The 11,980-nt window shown below is 42.0% G+C and overlaps 1 protein-coding gene across 1 annotated transcript; it reads left to right on the forward strand.

The window, feature by feature from the left end:
* Window positions 1–447: 447 nt before the first annotated feature.
* On the forward strand, window positions 448–7,608 carry LOC121875813 (protein ZBED8-like). The gene is made up of 4 exons (XM_042380506.1): window positions 448–654; window positions 922–1,103; window positions 1,285–1,922; window positions 7,469–7,608. Exons 1-4 carry the CDS (start codon window positions 448–450, stop codon window positions 7,606–7,608), a joined length of 1,167 nt encoding a protein of 388 aa, XP_042236440.1.
* The last annotated feature ends 4,372 nt before the right edge of the window (window positions 7,609–11,980 follow it).

Consider the following 11,980-nt stretch of genomic DNA (forward strand, 5'->3'; position numbering starts at 1 on the left):
GTGCGTCAGTAGGGTAGGAAAACACGAAGTCATCAGTCAGTACCATTCATATATTTTCTGAGGGGAACCTTGAGAAATCCGTAATAATGCTACTGAAAATAGGGTTATCTGTCTGTTTGTCTGTGAAGGATTGTCCGTCAGTCGGTCTGTCTATCTGTCGATCTGTATTTCTGTCGGTCGATCTGTCGTGCTTATTAATTTGTATTTATTAGTAACTGCTTTCCATATAAATTACATAACATTTTTTTGTTTTGCAGGCCTAGCTCAATTTGGAAATGTCAAAGAAAAGGAAGTACAACTAAGCTTACTTATCCTTTGGTTTTACTTTCATCGCTGAACGTGATGGGACACAAAAGCCGCAGTGTTTCCTGTGTGGCAAGGGTCTTGCCAATGGAAGCATGAAGCCAACAAAGCTGAAGGAGCACCTCACGTCTGTCCATCCTGAAAATGCATCGGACAGTGTTGATCTATTTCTTGCAAAGAAGGCTCGATTTGAGAAAGCTGGAACTTTACCAAAACTTGGATTTGCCCCAACACAAAAGTCTTGTCTTGAAAGCATCCTACAAGGCTGCTTATCGCATTGCCAAGCAAAAGAAGCCACATACGATTGGAGAGACCTTGGTAAAGCCATGTGCCCTGGAAATGGTCGAGCTGGTTTGTGGCTTGGAACAGAGGAAGAAAATTGCAGCCGTGCCTTTATCAAATGACGTCATCCACTCTAGAATTGTTGACATTTCTTCTAATATTCTGAAGTAAGTAATGGAAGAATTGGCAGCTACGCCATTTCCATTCAACATGCAACTGGAGGAAACTACTGACATCTGTCAGTGCAGCCAGCTCCTGGTTTTCGTCCGTTATAGGCATGCTGATGCCATCAAAGAAGAATTCCTATTTTGTGAGCCCCTTTTGGAAACTACATAGGCCATCGACATCTTAGAAATGGTGAATAGCTTCTTTGCCAAGCAAAACTTCGACTGGAAGAAAAATCTTGGCACTCTGTGCACAGACGGAGCACCTGCGATGCTTGGCAACACATCTGGTTTTGCTGCCTTGGTGAAGAAAGAAGCTCCTCAGGTCATCGTGACCCATTGTTTTCTACATCGGCATGCATTTACGTCAGACTCTGCCAGCAATTCTGAAAGAAATCTTGTTTACTGGCGTGAAAGTCGTCAACTTCATCAGAGCCAGGGCTGTGAACCATCGGGTTTTCAAGAGGTTTTGTCAAGAAATGGGAGCAGAAAATTAAGTTCTTCTCTACCACACAGAAGTTATCTGGCTTTCCAGAGGACAAATCTTGAAGCGCTTGATTGAACTTCGAGCAGAAGTTTCACTTTTTTTTAGAGAAAAAGAAAGCCCACTCTCAGAACAGTTTGGCAGTGAGGAGTTCATTCATGGCTTGGCCTACTTGGCGGATATTTTTGGCCATATGAATGAGGTGAATCTTGCGATTCAAGGCCCTAGAGTCACCATTATGGATGCTGCTGAAAGACTGCAAGCTTTTCTGGCCAAGCTGCCACTGTGGAAGAGCAGTTTGGAGGCAGACAACTGTGCAAACTTTCCATTGTTAGAGGAAGTGCTTGTGCAGAATGGAATCGAGAGTGACAAGGCCCTGTCAATTTCTCTGCAGGCAGAATTCTGCAGACATCTGGATACTCTGCAGAACTCTTTCAAAAGTTACTTTTGCTCAGGTGACCTTAAAGTTGAAACATGGATTCGTAATCCTTTCCTTGTCGACATAGACTGTATCAGTGATGAAGACCTTGCCAAAGAAGACCTCATTGACCTGAAGACAAATGAAATGTTACGAAATGAATTCAACTCGAAGAGCCTTGGAGAATTCTGGTGTGCGTTGACACAAGCCTACCCTCGTCTGGTAAAGCGAGCTATGGGTGCTCTGATATCGTTTGCTACTACATACCTTTGTGAGTCAGGGTTTTCAGCACTTGTTTCTATCAAAACGAAAAGTCGAAATCGATTGGATGTCAAAGATGACATGCGTGTTATCTTGTCAGAGACCACTCCACAGTTTAATCTTCTTATTCAAGCCAAACAACAACAACCTTCTCATTGAAATAAACTTTTGAGCAGAATTAAAGTTTTGTTTTGTTTAATTTGCACAAGATGTGACTGTATTTCATTTTTGTATGGAGTGGCCATTAATTTCTGCATAAAATAGTGTGAAACATAATTCTTTGTTAAGATTGTTTACTTTATTCATACTTTGTGTATGTCATACACTGTATGAGGCAATGAATTTTCAATGAAATAAAGTATATTCATTGCATGCAAAGTTGTGTTTATGTGCTTATGTGCAATTTTCTAGGGAGGGGGTCCATAGCTTTCACCAGATTCTCAAAGGGGTCCGTGACTCAAAAATGGTTAAGAACCACTGCTTTAAATCATCTCTTATAAATATCTATTGTCTAAGTATTAATATTTCTTGTAATACCTACAGTACCTGCTTTTATTGTGCCATCAAACCCGTTTTATTGGAAATAATCATGTTAATAGATAAGATATTACCATTGCAATAAATATATTTGCCAACTAGACTTAATCCTGACAGCTCTGTCCTCTTGTTCAACGTTTATACTGTACAACCCAAGTTGTACTGCTTCCCCATTACATTTATGTTTTTCAATTCCACTGTAATTTATGTATGTATTTATAATATAAATTAAATAAATAAAAATAAAAATAAATAATAAATAAATATTGAAGTGATAACCGTGGTAACATTCTGAGATGTTCTTATTACCACAATGCCATTGTGCTATTCCAGATGTTACTAAATGTTACATAATACTTTCTTGAGATAAATGTATTGTATATAACAGGTGCCTACAGGAGAGCTTAGATTCTCAACTGACTCAGCCACGTTAATATTGTTATTATTATCCACTCTATATCTGTGTTTTTCTGGCAAATTTCACCACGCTTTATTCTTCTACCTATAGCCTTCCTCTGTCCAATAATATTCTTTAAATAATTATTTATCCATTTAGGGTCATTGTTGTCTGATCTGAGTCTTTTGTATGGTATGTTCTGCCTTTCTGCAATAAGCTGGGACAACTTCTACGGCAGAAGGGACCTTTATGCTAGGGATGGGGTGCACCTGTCTCGGGATGGGGTGGCAACCCTGGCGGGGTCTCTAGAGGGGGCAGTTCAAAAGATATCGAAGTCTTTAAACTACTAGGGGGACATATGGACACGGGGGTGGAGGAGACTGCAGTGGGAGCGGGTAAACAAAGTAAAAGGTTACAGGGAAATAGTGTTAGGAATGATGACAAAGCTAAATTAGACAGGGAGTTAAGACCTAAACGCAGTAAAGGGAGGACTCGGAACACGACTAACCTAAATGTCTACTACGCGAACAGTAGAAGTATGAGAAACAAAATGGATGATATTAGGGGCTTGGTATGTACCGAAAAAATCGATATAATAGCATTCACTGAAACATGGATCAAACTAGACTCATGTGAGTTACCGGTCGAATACCAAATTGCAGGTTACAAATTGTTCCATACCGACAGGCAGACCAGGAAAGAAGGCAGAGTAGCAATCTATGTCACGGATAACTTGAAGTGTGAAATAAACAAAGAAATAAAAACAGAGGAATACAGAAACAATTTGGATAGAATTAATCGACGGAAGGGAAAAATTAATCACAGGAGTAATATATAGATCTCCCAATCTTGATAGAGTTAATGAGCGACTTATCTGGGATGAAATGCACAGGGCTTCCATACACAACAAAGTCTGTAGAGTAGGCAACTTTAACCTTGGCCAAATAGATTGGATTGGCCTTAAGGGTAACTAAGAATCAGAGGATTTTCTCGAAACGATCCAGGACTGTTTCCTAAATCAACATATAACCGAACCCACCCGGGGTAATAATATACTCGATTTAGTTGTGTAGAACAGAGAAAACCTCATTAGCAATGTCGAGGTAGGGAACGAACTTGCAAACAGCTATCACAAAGAAATTAGATTCTTGTTAAATTTTCAGGGCAGACGAAAGGAAAATTCCAGAATTCAGAAGGGCAAACTTTGATAGTTTGAAGAGGCAGTTGAGGGAAGGAGTATTACACCTGGGGGTGACTCACACACTGACCTCACCCCACCCACGAACCTGGCGGTTGACACCGACCTGATAACGAGATCCGAGATTGCCGAGTTCCACGACAATTTAAATAATGAGTTACTTAATGCACAAAGGTAGAACATACCATACAAAAAACTCAAATCAGACAACAATAACCCTAAAGGGATAAATAATTATTAAAAGAAGATTATTGGCCAAAGGAAGGCTATACGTAGAAGGATAAATCGTGGCGAAATTTACCTCATGGATTATTATAAGGTATTGGCCGGTAGGGTTAAGACCGAGATAAGGAAAGCAAAGAAGAATAATGAACTGAAGATAGCAAGGGAGGCGAAGACAAACCCCAAAGGATTCTACCAAACTAAAACACGAGATAAGATTGGACCAATGCAGACAGATACCAGCGAGCTAACTGATAACGACGGAGAAATGAGCAATAATCTGAATAAATATTTTTCAACAGCTTTCACCACCGAAAATTTAGACATGATACCCGAGGCACCGACTCTATTCAGGGATAGTAAAGAAAACAAATTAAGCGAGATAGTAGTGACTAGTAACGATGTTATTAAGCAAATAGACAAACAAAAGCCTAATAAGTCACCTGGTCCCAATGAGATATTTGCCAGAGTATTAAAGGAATGTAAGGAAGAGCTTAGTATGGCCTTAGCAAAGTTGTTTAATATGTCCTTAAAAACAGGTGTAGTACCAGAATCTTGGAGGATAGCGAATGTAATACCGATTTTCAAGAAGGGGGATAGAGCACTATCCTCTAACTACCGCCCAATCAGTCTAACATCAATAGTAGGCAAATTACTGGAAGCAATCATTTCAAACTTTATTCGAAACCACCTGGAGAAGCACCAATTGATCAATGATTCCCAGCATGGCTTCACAAGCGGGCGTTCATGTCTAACTAATCTATTAACATTCTTTTCATCAGTTTTCGAATCGGTGGACGAGGGGCACAATTATGATGTGGTATATCTCGACTTTAGCAAAGCCTTGGACAGATTCCCCCACGAAAGACTAATTAGAAAGATAGAAGCACATGGCATCAAAGGTAATATCCTTACATGGATTAGGGCGTGGTTACAGGACAGGAAACAGCTCATGAGCATTAACGGCACTAAATCCCATTGGAGCAACGTCACTAGCGGAGTTCCCCATGGCTCAGTACTTGGACCATTATTATTTATTATATACATAAACGACATAGATATCGGCATAGACAGCAACATAAGTAAATTTGCTGGTGACACTAAAATAGTACGTGTTATTAAATCTGACGACGACTCCACAAAACTACAGGAAGATATAAAAAAAATTTTCGAATGATCTGAAAAATGGCAGATGAAATTCAACGTGGACAAATGTAAAGTACTCAGTATAGGAGATGTAAACAGGGAAACCAGTTACAAGATGAACATCGATGCCATTGAGAAATCCGACTGCGAGAGAGATTTAGGAGTAATGAAAAGTAGGAACCTTAAACCAAGTAAACAATGTGTATTTGCTCGGAACAAGGCTAATAAAGTACTTGGGTTCATACAATGGAGTGTTAGTTACAAGACTAGCGAGGCCATCCTAAAACTATATCTTGCTCTTGAGAGACTTCACCTGGATTATGCAGTTCAGCTCTGGTCACCGTATTACAGAATGGATATAGAATCCTTGGGTACAATTTAGGGGAGAATGACAAGGCTAATCCCGAGCATTAGGAACCTTGAGTACAGAGACAGGTTAAGGCATCTTAATTTGCACTCCCTCGAGAGACGTAGAGTGAGAGGCGATATGATAGAGGTGTATAAATGGAAGTCAGGGCTGAACAAAGGGGACATTACAAAGGTACTCAAACTATCCAATCAGGAGCGAACTCGTAACAATGGTTTTAAATTAGACAAATTTAGATTTAGGAGTGAAATAGGTAAACACTGGTTTGGTAACAGTAGTGGATGAATGGAACAAGTTACCAAATATCATCATTAACTCGAATACGCTGGATAGCTTCAAACATAGGTTGGATGCTTATATGAGCAATAGGGGTTGGACGTAAATGGGACTGCCCTGTATGGGCCAATAGGCTCACTGTAGTTTCCTCCATTCTTATGTTCTTAAGTAAGTCATCATTTCAATTGTTGTGGAACTCGTCAACCTCAGATCTCGTGAACAGGTTATCCTCAACCGTCATATTTTGTGAGGATATCATTGTCAGGTCTCTAGGTAAAGTGAGGTCGCCTCTGTGGGTACATTGTGTGAGGTCATGTAACCCATCCCCAAACGTGACACCCCTTCTCTTACCTGCCTTTTCAACATATCAAAGTGTGCCCTTCTGAAATCTCGCAGATTTTAATGGAATTTTCCATGCCTCTGCCATTATTCTTTCTCATCTTACATGTGTTATGTTAGGTTTGTATTATGTTTTGTTGTGATATGTATTGTTGTAGGTTATATGGTATATTGTTGTATTGTAAATTATGTATTATTTGTGTCAATGTTTACATTCTTGTATGAGTAATAAACAACCTGGCAACTCTGTGAGGTTAGTTGGTAGGTCTACCAGTGGCTGTCACTAACTCACTCCCCTGGCTTCTTGACGTGTTGTTGTGCTGACCAGCTCTGCCCTGCGCTGTGTACGGGTATCCGGTGTCTCTGACCGTTTTGTGTTTGTGCTACTGAGTGGTCACCTCACAGCTAAGTCTACTTTGTTTATATGAATTAGGAATATAATTATAGCGTGTATTGTGATACGTAACACTTACTCCATGTACTTGTTCTCAGTTATAGTTGATGTACATTCATTTTCACCTTTCTGTGTATAGAGTGTAAATATGTTTTAATATATTATAGCAGTTTATAGAGTATTATGAATACTCCCGTTCCCCGTTTATCTTCCCTTGTGTTTTCATGTTGTGGAACATTATAATAACCCCTAGACAAGTATGTCCCATAACAACCTAGCCTAACCGAACCTAAACAAATCTAACCTAACCTTAATAAACCTAACCTTACCTAACCTAACCTGACTTAACCTAACCTAACCTACTTGTGACATAATTTTGCTATCTTATGATAGTAAAAGACGCCATAAGTGCAACAGAGCAAATTTTACCACATGGGAATTAATTTCCATTCAGTTATAGCTATAAAAACGAAAAGTTATCCCAATCGGCAATTATTTCTATTTAGTGCTGCAAGTATATCAGAAACTGTATTATGTACAGGTATATTAATGCAAACAATAATCACCTATGAGTGCCAAGCATCAGACACACACCACCATCACCATGAATGGCAGGAAGGAAGCTTATCCACTGGACCACGATTGGCTACCCCACCTTTAACTAGTCTCCTTTAGCTCAGGTTTCTTGCCCACGTTCTGTGAACCGAAGGATTGGGGCAGCCCGCCCACACTCGAGTTTCAGAAGGCTTTATTAAACGAGTTTCCAGAACAACGGCTAACAGTTATTGGGCAAGAATCTGAGCTACAAGAGAGTAGTTAAGGTGAGTCAGCTTTCAGCCCATTATGGTCCAGTGGATAAGCATCTTCCTGCCATTTCTGGTGGTCCGGGAATTAGGGATTGAAATCCCTTACCAGACTAATCAGGTTCTTAACAAAGGAAAGTCAAGGACCATGGTTTTCTGAGGAATAGCAAACAACCGTTTGAGATTGACATCTCTTTACTATAAAAATATAACACAAAACTCTGACACCACTCAACAAACATCAAATAATTACGGGAGTCAAACAATTAATGCAGTCACTAGTTAATGGAGTTAATCAATTAAGGGAAGCAAACAATTAAAGGAATCGAAAAATAAAGGGGAGTCAGCAATTAATGGAATCAAACAACCATAGAATCAAACAATTAACAGATATTTCCTACGGCAGTGGCCCTGGGGGAAGGTTCTGGAACAAGGTGATGCACACTCAGGGTAGGGAAGCGTCCATTCAACTCCACACTCGAGCGACAGCGGCCGATTATCTTGAAATGGCAGGAGAACACCGGGGCACAGACGGAATGAGATGAACTGACGGTCGTGGTATGTGGTAGTGGTAGTTGACCAGAGAATGACTGTCGATAGGTGAAGGTCTGGGGTCACAGCCCACAAGTCCAGGACCTATGATGAGATCACAGCCAGGGGTAGCTAGATAGTGACTGTATGGCGCCTGGGGTGAATCTGCCGGTGACCCGGGTAGCAGCTGCCGTTCTCACCTCTGTCCAACCACCCAATTGTTAGTCGCACCAGCTAACAAGCGAGTAAGAAACGGTAACGAGCAGGAAGATAGTTTCCGCCCTTACACAGCTCCCCCAACAAAAATCTACTGTAAGGTAGATTAAAACTTAAGATTAGTACACAAAGCATAATCATCTTACAACAATTGCTTAAATACATATATCAAAATAAAGAAGGGTCACATAAAAGAATAGGTGGTAACTTGATGTCCAAAACGTAAGGCCTTATCAAGGAACTGCATGTGAGATCCACTTCAGTTCAGGTTTAAGTTTGGGCCTATTTACAATCGTAGAGGATTCTTCTATCCCGTCCGGTGTTAGCAGCAACTGGCATCCGAGATCAACAGAGTCTGGCGCCCGAACTTCACAGGAACTCTTGCAGGGTAGTCTCTCGACTAATTCCAGCTTGGGGACGTCGTCAAGGACACGAGCAATGTGGGTCCTGCAATTATATTCCCTTAACGAATTAGCTTGATGTAATTTAGGCTTCTTAGAGGAAGGGGGTGAGAATCGTCCAACAAAATCTATGGCTACCCGAGAAGATGGTTCTGCAATGACGGGTAAGGGTTCAAGTGGAACAGGACGGACTCTACCCTTGGCGGACATACGTGGGCACTGATCACAACTCCTACAACAAGCTCTAATATCCGCTCCCATACCTGGCCAGTAAAACTGATCAGCAACCTTCCTATAAGCTTTCCTACGAGAACAGTGACTTACTAGAGGGCTCTTGTGAGCTACAGAGAGAATGTTACTACGACAAACAGCAGGGACAACAAGCAAAAACCGACCTACTTTGGCTGGACGCTTGGATGACACACAAGACCTGTGTAATACCCCATTAATAGAAACAAACTTATAAACCGACCCATCTCTCGCTTGATCCTCCTCCCCGGAAGTCACCTTCTCCCTTACCCGCTTCAGAGTGGCACACGAGTATTAAAGCTTGGCGAACTCCCCGGGAGTCACAGTCAGTGGCAACAAATTCGGAAGAATCAGGGGATGCGGTCGTTTCACCTTCGCCGACCTTTTCTCCACAGCTTGGACCTTTGCTGGAGGTGTGGTGGCGTGTGAGGGTGGCGAGGAAACGTCGTCAACAGGTGGCGTGGGGACTGGTGCTGGTGGCGAGGAGACTGGCGCTGGTGGCGAGGAGACTGGTGCTGGTGGCGAGGAGAGTTTGAACGGTTCCGGGTCGTTAAGGTCACGAATACCGGGAACATTACCAATGAAGACACTAGTAAATTTAATGGGAGCTCTTACCACATTAGACCAACCATTGAAATAGGGGCAACGCAGGTACCACCTAACAATAGGGAACTGGTCAACACGACCTAAATAATCGGCGACACTAACCTTCGGGCAGCTGGAGATGTCAGCGTCAGGCAGGGCTTCGTCAGAGACAATAATGCACGAGCAACCAGTGTCCCTGATGAAAGTAAATGCCCTAGACCCATTTATTGATCCATTGGCACAATAACGGAGGCAGCTCCTGTTGCTGGGCTGATGAGTGTCAGCAGTCTTGAAGGCGACGGGATTCCTGGGACAGCGAGAACGAATGTGCCCTTCTCCGCAGCTGTGACACCGGACGGCTGGTGAACTACTCCTGGGGATGGTTCCTCGGAGGACGGAGGCTTCGCAATCTTCACTACAGGAGGGGAAGACTTAGGGTAGGCGTTGCAAGCAGACGCCCAGTTGTCGGCAAGACGAACAGCTTCTCCAAGCGTCGCTGGCTGGTGTTCTTTGATGAAAATTCTCAAGTCTGGAGGTAGAGAAGACAAAAACTGATCTAATATCATGAAGTTAGAGAGAGACTCAAAGGTTTCGTCAACCCCTGATGTCTCCAGCCATTGTTGAAACAAACGTCCCAGGTGAATCGAAAACTGCTGGTACGTTTCTCCTGCTCTAATCTTCGTTTTGTGGAAATTAACACGATAACCGTCAGAAGTCTTGAAAATCCTCGCAAGAGAGCTTGCTTCAACAAGAAGTAATCTCTGGTGATGTCGGCAGACAGGGACGTGTAAATTTCTACCGGCTTACCACTCAGTAGGCTACCCAACCTTACAGCATAGCTATATGGGTCTACACCAAGCAGCTCAGCTACCCGTTCAAACCTAACAAGGTAGGAGGCGATGTCTTCTCCTTCACGGTACACAGGCAAGCTGGGTTTTACCACATTGTCTTGTATATGGCCAGAGGATTCTGGACTACTTGAAGCATTAATCCTAGCTAGTTCTAGGTCCTTTTCTATCTGCAACTTAGCTAATTCGAACTCTTTAACTATTTCTGCTGCTTTACTCCATCGCTCTCTCTTTCTGACGTTCCTAGATCTCTCTCTCTCTCTCTCTCTCTCTCTCTCTCTCTCTCTTTCTGAAGTGCCTCTCTCTCTTTCTCACGTGCCTCTCTCTCTCTCTGACGTTCCTCTCTCTCGGCATTCTGTTGGGTGACCACATGCTGACCAATCTCAGTACCTGTCAGACCCAGGGCCACCGCTTGACCTTTCAACACCTCAAAACTAGACATAATGATCCGAAAAGCCAAGAACAAAGAGAAAAACAAACAACTTACCCCGCAAATAGCCAAAGGTAACTCACCTAGTGGCTCAATCAGACCAATAAATGATTTGATCCGACTGGAGGGAACCTTGTTCTGCACCCAGCCCAGCTGAATCACTCTCAGGGTAACGAAACCGCACCAGGTGAAACAACAACAACAAAAAATGCTATGACAGCATCCACAGTGCACCCCAACCAACACTAACTTCTCCAAGTACAAGGGAGAGCAACAAAATTAGCACAGAAGGAAGGGAAAACCACTGAACAACACTTACTTCTTAGCAGCAGACAGTAAGTGGCGCGCTCATGGTGACTTACAATAACACCGGAACGAATGTTAAACCTCAGAAACCAAAGGTCAGAGACATAAGAACATAAGATCATAAGAAAATAAGGAGTCTGCAATAGGCCGGTTGGCTTGTGCATGGCAGCTCCTGTCGAGAGTTACTACCACTCTCTATCATCCATGAATCTATCTAGCCTCCTTTGGAAACTTTCCAGAGTTCCCACACTTACTACAAAGCTGCTAAGCTTGTTCCACTCGTCCACCACCCTATTTGTGAACCAGTTTCTTCCTATCTCCCTCCTAAACCTAAACTTATCCAACTTGAATCCGTTGCTCCGAGTCCTATCCTGCTCGAATATTATAAGAACTTTATCTATATCCCCTTTATTGATTCCTTTCACCCACTTAAATACTTCTATCATATCTCCCTGCACTCTTCGTCTTTCTAGGGAATGCAAGTTAAGTTTCTTTAACCTATCCTGATATGGAAGGCTTCTAAGTCCCGGAATCATTTTTGTCATTCTTCGCTGCACCGACTCTAGTGAATTTATATCCATTCTATAATAATAGGGTGTGTCATACGGAGGCGAATTTTTTTTTTTTTTTAGTTTGAAAAATCGGCCCATGGTATTAATGATGTAGTTCTATGTGCAGAATCATGTGATATATTCAGATTTGAAAAGTTTTCATTTTTTGCTAGGTAAATTTTAACTTGAAATCTTATGAAAATTCAGTATTCCCACCCTTTTACCAACACCACTAAATAGCTTATTTAAAGTGAAGTAAATGTATCAGGTTA

Source organism: Homarus americanus, unplaced genomic scaffold, assembly GCF_018991925.1.
Source record: "Homarus americanus isolate GMGI-L3 unplaced genomic scaffold, GMGI_Hamer_2.0 scaffold58915, whole genome shotgun sequence".
NCBI classification, from domain to species: Eukaryota; Metazoa; Arthropoda; class Malacostraca; order Decapoda; family Nephropidae; genus Homarus; species Homarus americanus.